This window comes from Lepus europaeus, chromosome 4 (assembly GCF_033115175.1).
Source record: "Lepus europaeus isolate LE1 chromosome 4, mLepTim1.pri, whole genome shotgun sequence".
Taxonomy (NCBI): domain Eukaryota; kingdom Metazoa; phylum Chordata; class Mammalia; order Lagomorpha; family Leporidae; genus Lepus; species Lepus europaeus.
The window spans coordinates 118,734,995-118,757,219 of NC_084830.1; the positions used below are offsets into that span (position 1 = coordinate 118,734,995).

At 35.1% G+C, this 22,225-nt stretch overlaps 1 protein-coding gene across 1 annotated transcript in view; it reads right to left on the minus strand.

Annotated features, from left to right (window-relative positions):
* Positions 1-6,654: 6,654 nt before the first annotated feature.
* GABRA1 (gamma-aminobutyric acid type A receptor subunit alpha1) overlaps positions 6,655-22,225 on the minus strand; it is a 53,007-nt gene continuing 37,436 nt past the window's right edge. The window contains exons 7-9 of the mRNA XM_062189676.1: positions 14,890-15,042; positions 9,056-9,258; positions 6,655-6,966 (exon numbers count right to left, since the gene is read on the minus strand). Of these exons, the coding sequence (XP_062045660.1) occupies positions 6,655-6,966; positions 9,056-9,258; positions 14,890-15,042 (668 nt within the window). The remainder of the gene's footprint in view (positions 6,967-9,055; positions 9,259-14,889; positions 15,043-22,225) is intronic.

A 22,225-nucleotide genomic window follows, 5' to 3' on the forward strand; every position in this document is an offset into this window, starting at 1 on the left:
TGTAGTTCTGAGTTCCTGATATATTCTGAGCACTTCTATTATCAAATACAATTCTTTTTTTTTTTTAAAAAAAGATTTATTTATTTATTTGGAGGCAGAATTATAGAGAGGCAGAGGCAGAGAGGGACAGAGAAAGAGAGAGAGAGAAAGAGAGAGGTCTTCCATCTACTGGTTCACTCCACAAATAGCCTCAACAGCCGGAGCTGGGCTGATTGGAAACCAGGCGCTTCTTCCAGGTCTCCCACTGAAGTGCAGGGGCCCAAGGACTTGTGCTATCTACTACTGCTTTTCCAGGCCATAGCAAAGAGCTGGATTGGTAGTGGAGCAGCCAGGAATCGAACTGTCACCCATATGAGATGCAAGCGCTACAGGTGATAGCTTTACCTGCTAACACCATAGCACTGGCCCCTCAAATATAATTATTAAAAATGTTTTCTCCCAGACTGATTTTTCATTTTTCCTATGACTTTTGAAGTACAATTTTTTTTTAAAGATTTATTTATTTGTTGTAAGGCAGATTTCCAGAGAGAGGGAGATCTTCTGTTTTTTTCACGCCACAAATGGTTGTAACAGCCAGGGCTGGGAGAGGCTGAAGCCAGGTGCCTGGAACTCCATCTGGGTTTGCTACATAGGTGACAGGGACCCAAGCACTTGGGCCATCTTCTGTTGCTTTTCCAGGTGCATTAGCAGGTAGCCGGATTAGAAGTGGAGTAGCCAGGATTTGAACTAGTGTTTATATGGGATCACAGCGTTTTAGGTGGTGACTTAACACACTACAGCACAACTCTTGCCCCCTATTACAAAAGTTTTCAATTTTGTTGAAGTATAATCTATTATGACTATCACTATAGATTTTGATTTGGTGGATTTGGTGTATCAAAGAACTGTTGACTTTACTCAAAATCATGAAGATTTTTCCATATGTTTTCTTCCAGATAACTTATAGTTTGGACCCATAATTTAATTTAATTTATTTTTGTAGATAATTTTTTTCTTCTGTATATCCCATGCCTTTTTTATGCTTCCTATATCTTATTATCATTTTGGGCTAAATAAACATTTTCTATATGTCATTTTGATTTTCTTACTGTTTACTTAATTTTGATTTGTTTTAGCAATTTTAGTTATGTTATTTAAAAATTTTTATTTCTTAATGCAGGAATAAAAATTGTTATACATTTTTCATTTACAACATGCTGCTTTCTAATATGTGTACATTGGGAGTGATTAAATCAAACTATTTATACTTTACCTCAAAAACTTATCATTTGTGTGTGCATGTGTGTGTGTGTGTGGTGAGAATTCTTAACAATCTAATAATTTTGTGAATGAAATGTGTTGTTATTAACTATAGTCTCCATGTGGCCAAATAAATTTCTTGAACTTATTTCCTCAGGGTAACCAAAATTTTATATCTATTTGTCCAACATCTAACTCTCAACCTCCTCCCACCACCACCACCCCCCAACCTCCAATTTCAGGTGACTGTCATTCTATTCCCTAATTCTGTGAGTTGAGCTTTTTTAGATTCCACATATAGGTGAGATTTTTTGATACTAGTCCTGTGCCTGGCATATTTCATTTAACATTAAGTCCTCTAGGGTCAGCCATATTACTACAAATAACAGAATCTTTTTATTTATCAAGGTCAGTGTTCTTTCCATTGTGATACATGCCCCACATTTTTTTACACACTCATCCACTGATGGTACTTATGGTGATTACTATGTTACAACCTTTGAATGAAGTCTGTCCTTCACCACCAGCAGGCATCCCATCACTAATGTACCTGAGAAATGTCAAATCATCCTTCAGAACACTCCAGCTAATATTTGCAATTGAAGACTTCTCTCATACCACTCTCTAAACATAAATCTTCTATGATTTTTATATATATATGTATATATATGTATATATATATATCAGTAATCTGACTTTTGTAGGAAGTATTGTGATTTTTAATTTCCTTTGATTCCCAATGAAATTATGAAATTCCAGAAAGTGTCATCTTTACCTCTAAAATCTGAACACCTACCCTAGAAGCTGTAGGCTTCATGGCAGTCTCAAATGTTTCGTGCATGGTTAAATGTCAATTAACAATTCATAGAACTGGCATTAAATCCGAAGTCTGTTGACTCATGGTCCAGTGTGCCTTCAGATCCTCTTATATGTTTCAAGTTTCAACTTTCACCTTGGACATTATTAATTCCTCCAGATCCAATTCCTTAATTCTGAAGAATCACAAGATATTTTTCTTATATGCCTGTTAACATCTACTTTTATTATCTTTGTCTGACTCTGTTTTTGTCCACCAACATTGCTTTCCTTAAGGGAAAAGGTTATGATGCAATTATCTAGACGTCTGCATCATGAAGCATAGTCCTGAACACAGGGAAGGGGCTCATCAAATGTTTGTAGAATTTAGTTTCATTAAGTTAAACCAACATTCAATGTTAACTTATTTGACTGAATTATGAATATAATATGATCAAGCTAGGTGTTTTCATATTGTCCATAAGAGATGGATGGAAAACCCCAGCAGAAGGTCGTAACTAACTGGTACAGTAAACTTCAAATAGATAATCAGCAGTAAGTAACATGAAGATCTTTTTTTTACATGACTGCTTTGATAATTATATAGTAAGCCTTGATAAGAATTTAGTTGGAGCTGGCGCCGTGGCTTAACAGGCTAATCCTCCGCCTTGCGGTGCCGGCACACCAGGTTCTAGTCCGGGTTGGGGCGCCGGATTCTATCCCGGTTGCCCCTCTTCCAGGCCAGCTCTCTGCTATGGCCCGGGAAGGCAGTGGAGGATGGCCCAAGTGCTTGGGCCCTGCACCCCCACATGGGAGACCAGGATAAGCACCTGGCTCCTGGCTTCGGGTCAGCGAGATGCACCAGCTGCAGCGGCCATTGGAGGGTGAACCAATGGCAAAAAGGAAGACCTTTCTCTCTGTCTCTCTCTCTCTCACTATCCACTCTGCCTGTCAAAAAAAAAAAAAAAATTTAGTTGGATATCCCCTTTTTAGGAAATCCTGGAAATGAATGAATGACATGTTTATGCTAGAGTACATGGATAGTTTTATTTAAGGGCTGTTCAAAGTCATTGTTTCTCAAAGAGTCAATTTTACTTCTATAGATTACCTTTCAGGTACACTATTAATTATCACAGATCTGGGAGAATGTATGGTATTTTTCCTTTGGGTACTGGCTTATTTTACTAAGTATAATGTTGTTATAATAATATAATAATAATTTTGTAATAATTTATACTAACATAATAATAATTTTGTTTCCAATGATAGGATTTCCTTTTTTTTTAAAACCACTGTGTACTATTCCATGGCTTACATAGCCCATAATTTCTTTATTTAGTCTTAAGTTGATGGACATTTGGGTTTATTCTGTATCTTAATTATTATGAACTGAGCTGCATTATTTGGATTGAATAAATACATTTAATGAAAGATCTTTTTTATCTTTTGAACTTTTTAAAAACAAGCTATGTGTTTTATTTATTAAAATACAGTTTACCTTGTTTTGGCATGGCCTCCATCTACTGCAGGAACGGTTTGCCTCACATGGTATATAGTCTGTGTACTTATCAATGAAATCATTTTTCTATTGTCTTTCAAGTGATTATAATTTTTAGTTTGATCTATTTGCTGATGAAATGCCAAGGAATTTAACAGAAATTCTAAATATTAATAATTTATGGGAATGGCTGTCAACCTTGGATAGATATTCAGTTACCTAGAGAATTTTTTAATCTACAATGCTCAGACTCCACTCTCCAAACATTTAAATTAACCTCTCTGGGATAGATCAGAAAACAAATTTCCTGTACTAACAACAGATATGAACAAACTGTATTATTATTTCAACATCTTGATTCTTTTCTATTTATGTTTCCTCAATTTTGAAGTGCCACTTGTAATATCAGACACCTCGGATTAAAAAATGATGTGGTTTTAAGTCATTCTTTAAAAGTCATGGTTTAGGAGCATGTTAACAATACAGCTGCAAAAATCTTCCGAGTGGCCTTCTTTCTTGCTAGTACTTGATACATGTAATTGTTCCTAACCTGGAAATGTATTAAAACAAAGTATCAGAGGGTATTTTTAGTAATATGAAAAGAGAGTCAAGTATTCCATTTTATTATTGAATAACATTAGCTTTATTGTTATAATAGAATACAGTATGACATAAAATTAAGAGCTTTTGCTAAACTCCGTAAAGCAATACATGCATCGGCCATAAACAACCTTGACTCATGTTAGGTTTTATTGCCACTTCACTGCACTAAGTGCAATAAACATTCAATGTCATCTTAAAAAATTTTCCTGGAGTAAACAGGAACTGTCCTCTATAAGAGTGTATCTTTATTTTGAAGGAAGACTTAACTACTGTTACATGGTTTAGCAAAGCACTGTAGAAAAGCTACATAGAATAATTTTGTCTTTGATAAACTGTGCAATCAATTTATATAATAGAATATTTTCCACAAATACTAACAAACTAAGAAATGATAGAAATGCAGTCATTGCATAGCAGAAAGCAGACTAATAAGAGATAGTCACATCTAATGAGCAAAATACAGACCAAAAGTTATCCATGAGGAGTCCGGGGGATAAAATGCTCTCAATAAACACATTAGGTTAACGCCGGAAAATAACAAGATAAACAGAAACACAGAAACCAGAGCCATAATTTATTTTATTTCCTATACATAATATCTACACATGGTACCACAGGATGAAACATCCTTGGTTCAGCCTTTTTTTGGCCTAACTCATGAAGTTCAGGCAGGACAAAAGCAAATAATGAGGTACATTGCGAAAGAAAATGATGCTTTAGGAAAACACAAACGATGTATTTTCCTTTATCATTGGATAGTAGCTTTTTAGGAAAAGCGTTGCTCAAAATGTGAATATGGATCCCAACTGTCATATTTGGCAATTATGCTAACAAGTTTATGTTGTAGTATTCTAAATGTGTTCAGACCATGACCTGTGGATTCTGAACGCTAAATTGAAGTATCTGTGAAACTCTATCAAACAAAAGGAGACTTCAAAAATACCTTCTGCATAAATATTTATCTCTAAAACATCTGGGCAGTAATGAACAGACTAGAATTTTTTAGGGAATATTAATGAACCTTTTGTATTTAAAGCCCTTACATAGTATGCCTACAAATATATTGCTACAGTATAAATGAAATGTAATAATATTATTCAATAAAAGCTATTTCCTGTACATCCTTTCATGTATTTTATATTTAATGCTACATATGGTACAACACTTATTGAAATAGTTGGTATCAGCAAATATAGCAATAATATACAGTTGATTTTCTAGCTCCCATTTGCTTTCTATATTAAAATAGCCTAAAATAGGGAAATGTGGTGTGGCAGAACTTGAGCAGATAACAACTGATCTACTACTGTACACCAGACAACCATTTGAAATGATAAACTTTTTCTGCTTAAGGGGACTTCATACCCATATGGTTTAAGTTCAGTCTGAATCCTGCAGGCTATTCTGTTCTTAAATGTAGGCTCTAAATGTATTTCCATAGAATTTAACAGCATTCAAACAGCTGAGTGGTGATTTCTACACAATATTTTAATAACATAATTTTTTAGAAAAGTAAAAAATGTACAATCTCATGCTAAATATTTACATTTATAATTTGTATATTCTATTTTTTTCTCTAGTCATAAATTTCAATCTAAAACTTTAAGTGTATCTATACAAAAGAATACATTCAACTATTCTAGAGCTTGCAAAATATTTTTGCCCCTCTAAAAACTCCTTTTCTTTGATAATCAGGTGATTATTGGGCCAATGTGCTGAGAATAGAGTGGAAAACAGAATATCTTTAAATTATTTTATTTATTTATTAGCTTCTATTGAGTGTACACTTTGTCAAAATGATTCTGCATTGAATTTAGCAGTGAAAACTCAGATGATAGTGAAGTAGCCTGTTGAAAGCATTTTTCTCCATTTGGTTAAATATGCTCTTTTGTGAGCAACTGCACCTTTATCTATGGAATTTCCATGAATTTTAAAATAGCATTTAATTAAAAATAATGCATTTGGGGTTTTAAGGAGAGGAAAAAATTGGGTATTGTTATCTTTGGAAACAAAACATTAAAGCTATATGTCAATAAAATAACAAAAATGTAAGCACATCATAGTTTGTGCAATAGATTTCTTTAAAAATTTTTCTTCTTTAAACTTTTATAGTTTATTCTTTAAACATCTTCACATAAAAATATTTTGACATATACAGTATTCTTTAAGAATATTTGGAAATATATATCTACAAATGACCTAGGGGTTCTTTTGTTTCTCTTCTACTTTTCCTCCTATCTTTGGACCTTCTTGCATCCCCTTTCCTCTCTTGTTCTATCTCCTTCTGACATGATTTTGCTCTCTCGTTTCCTTTCTCAGAATCCTGTCTCCAAGCTGTATATGCTGCTCTGCTCTGGACTGCCAGACAGGGGTCTCTTGTTCTTATATGAATTATGGAAATAAGGAAACCTTCAAATTCTTTAAGACAGAGGCAATAAAGCAGACGGGAATTACTGCATTGAGAATAGGAAGCAACTCCCAGTGCAGAGGGCTAAACAACAGAACATAACTAAGTCGAACTATTGGTGTGGTGTGGGGGCTTTTAGCTGAGGCTCTCTGTTTAAATATGTAGCCCAATAGACTAAGTTAAAGATTCCAAATAGCAATGGGAAGGCTATCCTTGACAGTCGATCAATTTTGCTGACACTGTTAAAGGTTTTCTTGGGTTCTGGTGGTTTTGTTTCGGGCTTGACTTCTTTTGGTTCTATGGTTGCACTTTTAGCAATGGTGGCTAAGCCGGGGTCACCCCTGGCCAAATTAGGGGTGTAGCTGGTTGCTGTCGGAGCATAAGTGTTGTTTTTCTTAATGAGAGGATCCTTCACTTTCTTTGGCTGTAGAAGGGAAGACAAAACATGTTATTTAGTAAACTATGAGAAGCAAATTTTTAAGTTGCTGAGCAAAGTGACCTTTACTTTGGAACTCCACCCTGTGTTTTATTTAAAAATCTAAGATATAAGGTTAATGGCTATCTTATTGGGATGGATTGAAAATGCAGACGTTATTTTTGCAGACTTTGTCAGTAAGAGGTAGAGTTTATTTCCCCTCCCCCTTCAATTAATCTAGAATGGACTTGTGACTTAGGCAGAGTGATGCCTAGCATCCCAGCTTCAAGAGACTTTCAGCTTCAGCCCTCCGTTTCTGGAAATATACCAGTACTATGTGAAGAAGCCTGGATCTGAATATCAACAAACAAGAGAGCACATGCTGTGAGCAGCCTGACAGCAGGAGCAAGCCTCACACATGTAAGAGAGGCCATCACAAATCTTCCAGTCTTTCTGGAACCTCTGATAAACTAAACATGTGAGTGAACCCAGGTCAGGCTAGCAGAAGGACCACCAGGCTCCAAATGCAGATTCATGAACAAGTAACCGTTTTTTGAGACCACTAAGTTTTGGGGTGGCTTGTTTTGAAATAATAATTTTGAAATAATAATAATTGCTGAGTCAATTATTATTTTCCATTTCTCTTAGTGTTTCAAATGGGCAAATAACAAAGCTATTACTTGCTTTATAATAAATAATATACAAACAAAGCTGAAAAGATAATGTGAATAATAATGCCAACAATAAAACAGTTCTATAAAGTGGGGAAAATACTAAATATTATTCGGGATTTCCTGAAATCTTATCTTGAGCAGTTTTTAGCTGCTCAACAATGTTGTCCGTTCAATGATCAACAATTGCAGCATTTCCTAGGGTTTCTCTTATACAGGTAAAAGTGAAGTGGATTATTGTTTGCAGCTCTCTGGTCCTGTACAATTCCTGTTAACCATATGAGAATATTGAGCATTTCAAACATGGCTAGTCTGATTTCAGGTGTACAATAAATATAAAACACACAAAGGATTTTGAAGATTTAGTATGGAAAAATAGAACATAATGTAATGTTTATAATGTCTTATATGTGTTACATGTTCTAAAGCCATGTTAAATCATATTATTAAGGTTAATTTTACTTGTTTATACTATTTACAAAAGTATAGTTTGATTTTCATTTATTTGAAATGCAAAGAAATATAAAGAGAAATAGAGAAAGAACTTCTATCCACTGGCACACTGCTCATATACCCCGAATAGCCAGATCTGAACCAAGCTGGGGTCTCCTCAAGGGTGGCAGAGATCCAAGTACTTAAGCAGTCAACTCCTCCTTCCCAGGGAGGAATCTGGTTCACAAGTTGAGCAGCTGGGACTTGAACAGGCACTCTGATACAGGCTGTGGGCTTCCTGCACAGTGTCTAAATCTCTGCACCAAATGCCCATTCCTGCTTATACTTTTTAAAGGGAACTAGAAAATTCAAAATTACATATATGGTTCACATTTATGGCTGACACTATATATCTATTGGATGATGCAAGTCTAGGAAAGTGGCTCCCTTCTTCTGTGCACATTGAATCATACAAATATCTAATTTAGAAAAAGAAAATGTAGCTTCCATTGACTTCACTGAGAATTGAGGGCTGTTATTTTTGCAAATTCATTTAAATTGAGGGGTCATAGTATTAAGTATGTGACCAAATTTTTTAGATTCATAAAACAATGAAAACACTATGATTTTCAAGTTTCAAAAATTGTAATCGACTTGCTAAATAATGAATTTGAGTAAGTTTATTTGTTCCTTATGCCAGCTTTGTTTAAACTGCTCTCAAATCCACAGAAGCCATAGGAAAGCACAGTGAAGCAGCAATGTTTTTGTCTCCCCTGTGTTTCCTTCATTCTATTCTGCATTTCTACTCAGCCACAACTGCCTCTCTTTTTAGCAATAACAGTTATCTTTGCACTTTACCATTTATGACAGAAGGAAAAAGGAAGTAAGAATCTTCACCATTCCCCTTCCTCTAATTCTCCAGGCCTAAATATTCCATCTCATAGGCTTGGGAAGACTTAGTAGTGATCTAGCACAGAAAATACTACAGCATTTACCTTCTCCGGAACCACGCTTTTGCCATCCCATGCATAACCTCTCTTGGTGAAATAGTTTACTGTGGCAAACTCAATCAGAGCTGAGAATACAAAGGCATAGCATACTGCAATAAACCAATCCATAGCTGTTGCATAAGCCACCTTAGGGAGGGAATTTCTGGCACTGATACTCAAAGTTGTCATTGTGAGCACAGTTGTTACTCCTGTAAGGAGAAAAATGAAGTGAATTTAGGGGTTCATATACAAAATTTCATCATTGGGGGGCCCACCTTACCAGGGAAACCAACATTACCAGGTACAAAATATGGTTTCTAGTTCACATCGTTTGGGTTTGCAATGAATGAGACTCAATTTAACATCAATATAGTTTGTGAATCAGGTATGACAGTATTAAAGTAGATATCCTGGAAGTATAAAGTGCCATGCTATTGAGGAGCCATTAATACGACTGTGAACTTTTAATGCATATCTTGAACATATTGTCCTGGTTGGATAGGAAATGCATTACTCGCTGTACTCAATTCTTTAAATAGGATTCATATATTTTCACTTTGATTCAAAAGAACTCTCTAGAACCTCAGCTCTATTTAATACTCTATGCATTCCAAATCTATTGCACAGTAAGCCAATGACTTCTTGATAATTGACAGGCAATTAAAGAACTTAACCATGATAATTTGCCACATAATTCATAGCTACCTTCTTGAAGAAATTGTTGAAACTAACATACATGGGGTCTTCAAAAATTCATGAAAAATCTATATTATGAATAAAGTGTCATGGATTTTCAAAAAATTTTTACATCAAAATAACTGACTTTTATTTCGTTTTCCATGAATTTTTAAAGTATATATATATATATATATATATATATATATATAACAAGTTCTATGTAACTTGCTTCAGATCACACAGCTAAGTAGCAAAACCAAAATTTAAACCAAGTTTGTCTGATTCAAATGTTTACCATCTTTCTAATATTACCTCTTTACTCTGAAAATCCATTTGAATGATCTGCATTCAAAGCAGTTTGCAAATAAGTCCTTTTTAGTTTGTTTAATAATGATAGGAGTTGGTATGTAAAAGAAGATATATCTTTTTATACCTATTTAACAGATCTATGATGTCCATTGTCCTAACATGTGGCAAGCATTGTACTAGGTAAAGAAGTAGAATCTTGTAAGATTCCTATTAATTCATTTGAATATGCAGAGAAAATAATTCACAGTAATACAGTCAGGCAAGGTGAGGCTACATGCTTTGGAAACAACCCTGATCTCTTCTAGTGAGTATTTTCAGCTTCAGGGAAGTGAATAATTTTATGGGGACCTCAGTCACCTTAGTTGTAAAAGGAATGATTTGTTCTTCATTTTCACTGCTGTTTCTGACTGATCCCTCCCAAGGTAACTGTGATGATTAAATGCAGTAATACACAAAATATTTTAAATATTATAAATAGCATATTGCTCTGGAAGAAACTGTCATTCTAACATATGTATCTAGCATTCACATTTATTATTCCTTCTTTTGGTTTATTTTAGGAATTCAGTAAGGTCACAAAGTTGGTAGATGGCTAACATGCGTTAGCTGCTGTAAACCAGCCAGTATTCCCTAGATTTCCATGAATTGCAAGACTACTACATTGGGAAGTAAAATTATTGAGAAGAAATGTTGTGAGACTTTTTTATGAAATAGTATTTCCGATACAAGATCAGAGTTGTAGGAAGTGGAGCTATTTTGAGCTTTGGAGTTATTACAGAAATTTCTGGGCCATTATCCATATTACATAACCAACAAATGGTTTAAGGAATATTGGCTGAAAAACTGCCCCGAATTTATATATCAATATGAACTTTAGCAAATAACAAGGTAATTAAAAGTCAGTATTTGGGCAACAAGGTAACCCAGTTTCAAATCCCATTTTTATAATTGCTGAAATACCATGGGAAAATTGCCTTTTAATCCGGAACTTCTGTTTGCTTCTTAAAAAATTTTTGTTTCTAAATTAATTTTAATAACCAAATTAGAGGGCTAGTATGAGTATTAAATAAGACTAGCACTTACATGATAAAATGTTTAATTCTTAGTCTGATAGCTATTTAGGGAAACATTAATGACTATTGTTATTGACAAGTTTAGAGCCATTTTAGATAAATCCCCACTACAGGGAATCCCACTCCTTTTATTTTTTAAAAGTAGCTTTTTTTTTTTTTTTTTTTTTTGACAGGCAGAGTGGACAGTGAGAGAGAGAGACAGAGAGGAAGGTCTTCCTTTTGCCGTTGGTTCACCCTCCAATGGCCGCCGCGGTAGCGCGCTGCGGCCGGCACACCGCGCTGTTCCGATGGCAGGAGCCAGGTGCTTCTCCTGGTCTCCCATGGGGTGCAGGGCCCAAGCACTTGGGCCATCCTCCACTGCACTCCCTGGCCACAGCAGAGAGCTGGCCTGGAAGAGGGGCAACCGGGACAGGATCGGTGCCCTGACCGGGACTAGAACCCGGTGTGCCGGCGCCGCAAGGCGGAGGATTAGTCTGTTGAGCCACGGCGCCGGCTAAAAGTAGCTTTATTTAGGTAGTTCTCAGATGTAATTTGAGAATGGGTATTCTTTTTTTTTTTTTTAAAAGTATATTCATTTATTTTAAAGTCTGAGTTATGGAGAGAGGGAGAGGGAGAGAATGAGAAAGAGAGAGACCTTCCATCCACTGGTTCATTCCCCAAATGGCCCTTATGACCAGAACTGGGCCAGGCTGAAGCCAGGAGCCAGAAGCTTCATTGGGTCTCCCTTGTGGATAGCAGGGGCCCAAACCTGAGTCAACTAACACTGCTTTTCCCAGGCCATAAGCAAGCAGTTGGATAGGCAGTGGAGCAGCCCAAATATGAACCAGTGCCCATAGGGATGCCAGCATCGCAGGTGACAGCTTGACTCATTATGTTATAATGCTGGCTCAAGAGTGCCATGCTTACTTCAAATTAATCCATAATTTAAGAATAGTTAAGAATAACATAAAGAGGGGTGTGTGTATGTAGTTTTATAATTCCAATCTAGGGAAAGGGCAAGGAACCAAATGTATTAAACAGCAATTAACTTCCAAGGTACTAAGCTTGACAATTTATTCATTTTATTTTTTTCATATAATTCTTTTAACCTACTGCACTTTCCTTGCATCCTCATTTGACAGGCAACTGAAACTCAGAAAAATGAAGCAGAGTGGTCATTGACACACAGGTGGTAAAACTTAGATCCTGCCATGATGGTTAGGCAGCAAATTCCCATGACAACATTACCAGCAAACAAGAAAGACCATGGAAGGCCAATAATCTGATCTTTTAAGGCATAAAATAGACTTCAACTTTGTTGCATTCTGGATACCTTTTAAGAAACAATTAGGAAGTACAATTTGTATGTGTTTGTTTTTCTTTTTTTGGGTTTCTTTAAATACCTGTGATTCTCTCAGGCATCTACAGAACTCAGAGGAATGTGCTATGTTCAGAGTAAAAACAATAGAAATATGTGTTCTAAGTAAATGTTAAAAGGCTAAAGGTCTAGGAAAATTATATTTGTGATTGTATTGAGGCCAAGACATTAGAAACATATAACTTGATACACAGAAACACTTGCCACCATTGGGTTTACAGATATATAGTTATGTTCACTAAAAGGGCATGAGTCGATTGAGATACAAGATTGTTGAAAATGTTAAGAGCAATGTTTTTCACTTACAAAATATTCTGAAATGCTTTAGAGAATTCCAATGTAGTGAGAGTTTGTTGGAGATGGGGAAAAGTCAGCACTTAAAAAAAAACTTTATCACTATAGTGCTGGGCTCAGTCTACCAAAATAAAATAAAGCAGAATACACAAAATCAACTGCCCCTGTCTGCTTTTTAATTTTTATTTCCTAATGAGTAAAGGGCTCAAATGGCATATGGAGATGAGCACCTTCTTCAACTTCATTCTTTTGTGGTTTCTTTGCTGGTTGGTAGACACAATAGTACCAAGTAAACATTTATTTGTAATGAAATGCACTTTTGCTCTACAGCTGGAATCATTCTGGATCATATCGAGCTCTGAGCTTAGTCTGCTGTCAGAATAAAGATTTGTTGGTTTTCGACTTGGGAGCACTTTCAAAGTTTATGGACATTTGTAGTAGAGTTACTTTTCTTCTGAAATAACTGATAACCTTGCATATTATTGAGGAATGGTACCACAGGAATCTCTGCCCATGAATAATCCTCAGTTTAGATTGTAAGCTTCTTAGGGCTTTTATCCTTTAGCATAGGGACTTAAACCCAGCAGGTGCCTAGTTGGTATTTGTGGAATGAACCTTGATAATTGTACTTTTCTTCAGTAAATATGTGGTTGTTATTTTCAAATAAGTGACATTGTCCACAACAACTCCCTGGCTTGTGATTGTAGCCGAATAGCACAGTGATGAGACAGCATTATCATTAAGAGTTATCAACTAAGTGCTTGGGTTCTCCTCTAGAAGCATAGCCTAACAGCTTCTGACCTTGGGCAGGTGGCAGTCTTTTATTCCTTAACTTACACTTTTATAAAATGAGACATTAACTCTATATATGTGTATATGTATATATGTAAATATATAGTATATGTATATATATTTGGATTAATTAGGGTAATGTAGGGTAATTGCACAGAACAGTGCCTGGCATAAAAGTACTCAGTAAGTATTATATATGATGATCATGATTATTCAAATTTCAGGCTTCATAATGCACTTGATCTTAACAAAAAGGCTGAGTGATCAAGCTCCATAACATAACCTTCATATGTGTAGTGGTTTATGTTTGGTTCACTGATGGTTTCTGTGCCTACAAAACAGTAGCAGACCATAAAGGTAGAAAATAATTAATTGAATAAGTGAATCAATACATTTATTTTAGTAGAGTCTTTCATTGTTATCAGTCTGAAAAGTACAGTTGAGATATTATATCCAGATCATAAATACCTCATTACACAAAATGCACACCCTAAAATAATACATTAAGAGGTAAGTTTTCCCATTAGCAAAAAACTATTTACCCTTTAAACAATTCTTCATTAGACTGTCTTAATGGGAAGCATTTAGGCCATTTAAAACATTTTAATGGACAAAATATATGTGGGTACTTCAAAGATTTCTTGGAACTAGAAATTAAAAGATAAGTTTATTTGGGTGTAAAATCATTTTGAACTCCAAGCAAGGTTTGTTTGTTTGTTTGTTTGTTTTTGTAATGTGCGTTTCATGGAGTTTTTTGAAGACTTCTGGTATGCAAAAAATTTCAGAATTTTTTGGCACCAAATAAATGTACCACTTAACTCCATTTTTCTATGAAGTATTTGAAGTATCCTCATATTTGTAAATGTTCAGCAGTGTAAATATTAAGGAAAGTGAAGTATCCTTACATTGATGTGGTAATTAACAAGCTCTCTCTACTGGACAAAACCCTGCTATTACATTTGTAAGGAGGCAGTTTTGCTGCTGTTTTCCAAAATCCTCAAAAAATGTAATGATAAATGTCATGTATTCTAAATATATACTTTAGATATGAAGGTTTCCATGTATGGTTTTTAATCTGGAACAATTCATTTTATGCCTATTCAACCACTTTTCTATTCCCAAATTTCAAATCAAATGTATATTAATTACATATATTCATATGCACTAAAACAGCTTGCTATTTAAAGAAGTATCTTTAGAACATTCCATGATAGAAATGGTAATTCCTTGAAACTGTCTGTGGTACCAACTCCATATTCAAATATGGAGCACAATGTCACAGACATGATACAGCTTGCCCTTCAGACCCTTGCATGCATGTCTTGATTGACACTTACCAAAGACAGTTCTTGCTGGTACAGACTCTCTGTTAAGCCAGAAAGAGACTTGGGAGAGAATAACTGTCATTATGCATGGCAGGTATGTTTGAATAACAAAATAGCCAATCTTTCTCTTCAAGTGGAAATGAGTGGTCATAACAACATATTCTCCTGAAAGGTGAAACAGACAGTAAAGTTGAACAATCTGACCCTGAAAAGAAGTTATTTCTGAGGTTTTTCTATTAGCAGCAAAAGTGTGAAGGTTAGACATACCCCATTTCTATTTCATTTCCTGGAGAGGAAAGCTTTTATTCAGTAGAGAAAAGAAACATTTTTGACAGATTCCAGAATGGCTCTCTGGAAGAGACTGAGATGCCACAGACCTTACAGATCTTCTTACTCCCTAATCCTGGTGTGTCATATATTTAAGAGACAAATCTAAGCATATATTTATACAAATCAGCTTTAAAGTCCATAAAAGCAATGTGCTAGATCTTACAACCCACACCAATAGATCAAAAAGGGACTACATCCTCAGTGTATCTATTACAGGACTGATTAAGCAAGATACTGAAGTCGTCAGGACAGCTGAATTCCAATTCCAACACCTCCGTAATGAACCTCTCTGACTTCACATTCGTCATTTAGCTTGGTCTGCACTCCAAAATGCAGAAGGTATGCTAGAAATTATTGATTCTCAAAATGTGACTCCCAGAGTCATCTTGGAAGCTTTTGAAAGATGCATTTCTTCATATCCCACATAGATTCACAAGTCATTCTTCAAATTTCCGAGGAAATCTGTATTTATAACCAGCTTTTGAGCTTGCCCCAATTCCTAGCAGGTTAGGAGGCAGTGCTGTAGTTAAGCTGTCTTTATGGTCTTTATGTATTCCCGATTCTGACTTCCTTTAAGTTCCAAAGGCAGGCACACAACCCAAATTGTGGGATAGTTTTATTTTTCTTCATGTTATAGTTTTTTCAATTATAAACCCTATAGTGTCTCAGTCTGATTCACTCAGAATATATGCTTAGCTGCCTGTGGGTGGGTAGGAGAAAATAGATGTGTTCTAGATAGGAAAGCATCACTCTATTTAGAATACATATTTCTCCAACTTGTTCCTTCCTTTCTCCTCTAAACTTCTCTCTTTATAACCATTTTTATCTCAGCCCATGGGCTGTGACTTCAGCTGCTCCAGTGTCACTGCAACTATCCAGGACTTCTTCATTTCTGCAATGAAAGCCCTTTTCTTTGTTTTCATGCTAGCTGTTCTCCTTGGTAAGAGCTTTAAGCGTTAAGCATCCCTGCCTTCTCTATAGCTCCCTCTTGATTCCCATCTTCCCTTATCTCTTTTTTCAAATGCTTTGCTAACTCACTTATCATTTCAATCAGAAATTTCTTATGAAACTTATATTAACCATAAACTTCATTTCAGCTCTCTGCAAAATTAACGTAGAAGTTCCTGTATTAAATGAGTTTGAGCACTGCTGTTCTCTAGTGTCTTCATTTCCTCTACTCCAACAAAGAGTTCTGCATCTCATTCTCACTGCAAATGTTCTCTGTATGATGCTGTACAGTGATCTGTCAAATCTGTATCTGTAAACTCACTGTCAAAATAAAGAACTGAATTTCCAAATCTACACTGAGATATATCTGTTTTCTACACACTGAATTCTCACTGTCCCCTCGGACTGCATTCCAAACTCACATTATTTTTCCCCACTAAAGAATGATCATCACATACCCGAACTGTTTCTCCACACTGGTTATGCTCTTAATTAAAGGAGAAATCATCTGTTTAGTAAAAACCTACAATTACTTAATCCTTAAGGATTAGTTGGTACTTTGGGAAAAGAGAGGAAGGAATCAGTTGCTATCACGATTTCAATTTCACCTGTGCAGTATCTTTCATTCTATCTCTTCTTATCAAGAGCTCACTGCACTTATCTCTTTTGTAGATTTTTTACAAGAATCTACAAACTGTCTTGTGTGCATTCTATCACATCCTAACTCCAGTTTTCCTTAAACATTAATGTAGAGTGAGCTTTCACATGTGATCATGTCACTCATTTTCTTACATAAAATACCTTGGTGGATTCTCATTATCTACATCAGAATTTTTCAATGTCAGCACTATCAACCTTCCAGATAAGATGTTTTCTTTGTAGTAAGGGGATGTCCTGAGCATTGTATAATGTTTTGTCAAAACTCTAGTCTCTCTGCACTAGATACCAAAAGCAAACACTTCAGCTTCCCTTTGTGTGACAGTAATAACTTTCTACAATTCTATATTCTAACATACAGAATATTTTTCCAAAATGCAAATCTTTTTACATCATAGCAGTTGCACATCTCTCCACACATTTCCACATCTCAGTATCTTGGCCTACAAAACTCTACTAGACACCTTCGATAGCTCAATATTTTGTTCATCAGTAGATTGAGTCCATCTCATGTACCAGTTCTTCAGTGGAACAGAAGGTTATGTCTTATAAAAAAAATTACATTAGCTTTTGGCAGCAAATGAATTTGAGTCAAAATCCAGATATGCTACTTTCTTGATGGGTAGCCTGGGGCAACTCAAACTCTCTGATCATCATCTATAAAATATGGAAAAGCATAATATAAGATGAATAAAGAATAATGGCTCTAATTAAGATACTACATAAGCCTGTTAAAATAAATTTTTGTTACTTTTTATCAATTTCTTCATACACCTTGCCATTAGAATTGGTAGACATGTTGGTAGAAGAAACACATTCACTTTGTATAGCAGGAAAATATCCAGGCATTCATTTTCAGTCATTATCAATAATACCTGCCATTTACTGAGCACTTACATACCTTCAACTTTGTTTTTCATTTTAGCTTTTCCATTTATGTTAAGCTCTCATACTCTGTATTTTAGTTATTTTTATGCTTAAATCCCTTCCCCCAAAATGGAAGAACACTGAGAAGGGTAGTCCTTTGGATACAGCATGATCTTGTATATCCTCAGTAATCAGTATCCAAATGAAAATGAATACAATGAAACTTAACTGCATTTAATCTAAACAAAAATGAATAGGCTTTTCTCTTTTGAAGGATAGACATATGTTAACCAATTGATTTATTTTTACTTTCTCTATATACTTTTAATAATATCTTCAATATCATTTGAAATAGAAAGAAGCAATACAAATTGGAAAATAGTACAGAAAAATTCTTTCCCATGGTTATACTAAAATATAACCTTGTGTGGACATACACATGTTACATTTCATCATCCCAGGTGTGCACATTGTTATTCCTAACCATTCCTTAATTTTTGACTTAAAAATATCACCAGTTCAAAGGAAAAAATTCCATCTTTCATAAAATGTCAGAAAATGTGTACATCTATTCCATTATCTTCTGTTGTTTGCAGTGTGACTTGTTTTGTGGAGATTCTGAAAAGAATATTATTTTTAAGGTATCTAAAGAGCTATCATTCAGCATTATAGCTGCTTTAAAAATAAGTCTTTCCTGTTCAGTTTAGGAAAAGCATATAAGGTCTTCCAATGCTTTGGAACCATTTTCTTAGGTTAAATCAAATCTGAGAAGTGTTGACACAAAAGTTTTTAAAAAGGGAAGGAAAGGGCAGGAACATCAGAATCTTATTATAATAGCTTAAAAATGAAAGAAAAACAAAACAATAACAACAAAAACCCAGTCTCCTAAATTGGATTGAAAGAGTATGTCTAGACACCAAGTGTTTATGCACTGAGCATGTCAAATTCTAATTCAACAGTTGGAAAGAATTGGAATTCAAATATCCTTGCACATCATCCAGCCCTGAGGGAAGCTTGTAAATTAGTCGTGACAATATCTCTAATATATTATAATGCAAAATTAAGGAGAGTGGAAGAAAAGAAGCAAGGTTATAATTTTCCAAAGCAGCATTAACACTTTATTTATTCCTGGCTTCTAATCTTTGCTTTCCCAAATGTTAGTTACTTGCAGATAAATACTTTTCTAACTCTTATTCAACTTTAGTTTCTTGATTTGTTAAAGTAATATAGTAGGGCTTAACCATTTCTTGAGACATTGTCAGGATAAAATTAAATTATATATGTAAATATGAAGATACTTTTTAAAATAATCAAAGTCTTATGCAGATTTATAGGGAAAAGATGGAGACATAGAAGTGCATTCCCTCTCTAGGTCAGGCAATCAACCATTAAGTAATTCAACAAGGACCATTGATTCCACATGAAACTGTCCTATTCTTTCAGGTATTCTAAACTTTATGCTTTCTGTGGATGCCACCATTTTAAAAGGAACCATGTATGAAAAACAATAATAAGGGGAGGATGGTCATACTGTGATAGTTAAAAGACTAAAATGGAAAAAAAGGAGATATGATTATAGTTCTATGCCACTTAACCAAACTGGCACTTTCTCCTGGTTTGAAATAGGAATGGTTGACCAAATGACCAATAAGGCTTTCTTGGTTTAAGTTTTCATTTTGTTTTGTATTTGTGTTTTTTTTAACAAATCTTATTGCATGATTAGAAATATTTTTCAGGAAATTGTGTACCAGGTTTTATTAATGGCTATGTTGGAATCCTTTGGTGAATGCTGATCATTACTATCACTCCATCCATAAGCAGAATGCTTTTCTCATTATTTTGACCTCAAAATGTCATCTTAAAATCATCCCATTCAAAGAGTACTCTGTCAAGGAAAGAGTCGCATATACATCTGTTCTAAGGATTAACAATTGTCATTCAGAAGAAACACTGTTAGTCATCAAAATAACCTGAATTTCTGGTGATAAGACATACTTAGGTAAATACGGAGGCCTTCCATAAATCATCATTGTGTTTTATAAACATTGCATGTTGGCACATTCTTACTGTTTTCTGGACACTGACATTATTCTTGTACCTAATTGCTAATTTACTTTTTTATCTATCTGTGTAAATTATGTTTCACATTCTTAAATTACTTCTGTATTTTTTGCATAACTTTCCATAGGTAGTTACTCAGAGGGCATACGGTGGTGGTGGAAGGAGACAAGGAGCCACGCCTGAGATGTAGTTCCAAATTGCTTTTCCTTTTCCTTTAAGCAAAAATGTTCTCTTTCTCCTTTATGTCATCAATAGCTCTCTTCTACTAGCTCTATGATTATTATTGATAGCACTGTCTGTTATTTGTTACATAGTTTTTATACATCTGATATTCTTCTAAGGAGTTTACTTGTATTTTCTTTTTTCAATATCATATTAGCTCATCAAGTAGACACATGAGAAAAGAGGAATAGAGCAATTGAAATATTTGACAAAAGTCATGTAGCTAATAAGTGTTAAAATCATTTAAACCATTGTAGTATAACTAGAGTCCACACTAGTAGGGCTATGCTCCTCCCATCTCAACTGTTTGTTGCCTATGACAAGTATGCCATCTAGCTGGGAGCACATACTCTTCAGCCAAACCACCTGTGTTCAAATCACAACTCTGCCATTTCCAAGGAATGTGACCTTGGAAAAATGGTGAAATGTCTCTGGGCCTCAAATATACCCCATCTGTAAAATGGAGACAATGATTATACCTATAGGCTAGGATTTTTTTAAGAGTTAGGTCTGAAGATGAAATCAATGCTAATACAGGTTAGCTACTTATCTCACTCATCCACAGGTTTCTGAGAGCAGTGCATCTTTCATCTCAACAGTTCCAATCACAGTGTCAGACACAGCAAATGAGCAAGTTATTAAAGGAGTAATTGAATGAATTGTGAATTGCATCAGATTTGAAAGCTGATTAGATGAACCCTTTCTGTGTGCCTGTGATGGTTTTATTCTGCCAGGTGAATAAATTTACTTCAAACTAAAGCTCTAAATAATTTTCTTCTCTTAAATTTTTCCGACTCCAAGGAATCTGTTGTGCCATGGACTGAACAAAACATCCAGATACTGTATTAGGATCTCCGTTGTTATCTCTCTTATATCACTGAAGTGATCTAAAGAGATTTGGACTCGACACAGGTATCTGGGATTGTGTTTGTGTACTCACAAGCATGTTGGTGGCAGGCAAATACAACACCACCATTTTCCTTCTAAGAGGTGATCTGAATTGATTAGCACCCCCAAAGATTTTTGAGATAGAAGAAGATGCCTTTTATCTGGTAAAGTTTTCTGACTGGACAGAGAAGTAATAACATATACTTGAAATTATCTAAATGATTTCAGGGCTCCACAATGGGATGTGAAATATAGTATCAAAGTCAGTACACAAAGATCTTTGTTTCTTTACACTGAAATTTACAGAGATGCATTACTGAGTGAGCTAAAGTGGACCCAGAAAAAGTACAGCTCATTGTCTTACTGTGAAGTTGAAAATGTACATCAAACTGAGCTCCCATATTTGAGAATTTGCTTTGTTCTCCCTCTCCCAATATTCACTTCGAGATGACAGAATAAAGCTCTTATTTTGAATAGATAAACTTGCTGCTCTTGCACTTCCAATGCACCTAATCTGCACCTAATCTATGGGCTCCAGCCATCTTGATAGCACTGGGTAGCAAAGCCAAATGTCTCGAAATTCTCTAGGTTCTTATGACAAAGCCACTGATTTTGCAGATGAGAACTGAGACAAGGATTAGAGCGGCATGGTCAATGCCAAGAATTAGAATGAAGACAATTTCTACTCTGGGCAACCTTCAAAACTTGCATATACTTCTATTACTTCATGCATGCTACCACATTTGAATTTTTTCTCTGACATCCTTTGACTCCCTTCCAATGATTGTAGGTGGTGATTTCCTTGAAGAAAGGGTCTGTGTGTATTATTCTGAATGTCCTGACCTACAACAGTGATGATCTGTCCCCTGACATATTAGACTGACCAAATGAAAAGTCAACCCTGCTACAGTTCCTACTCATCCAGGGCTCAATTCACTTTTTATTATTCATTAATTCAAAATATTTGTTTTGCATTCTATGTTCAGCTACTACAGAAAATAACAGGGATAGAAAAGGCAGATATGGTCACTGCCCTCACAATAATGTTAATCACAGTACTTAACACCCATTTTGATAATTATAGTTTATGTGTTCATCCTCTTTTAGACTTTAAATGCTGTGAGAGCAAGATTTGTGTCTTGTCCATCACTAAATCTCTAGTGCCTGCCACCATATCCAGTTTATAGTAGCACTCAATTTACAAGGAGTAAACATCTTTTCCAATAGAAGATATTATATGGCAGAACATTTTCAGCACCTTCCATGTCTTAAGATATTTTCAAGACTACAGCAAAGGCTACCATACACCATTTTTGAGCACTTACTATATAACATTCTGTTGTGTTTTATACTCTGTCATTTTAATGCAGAATTA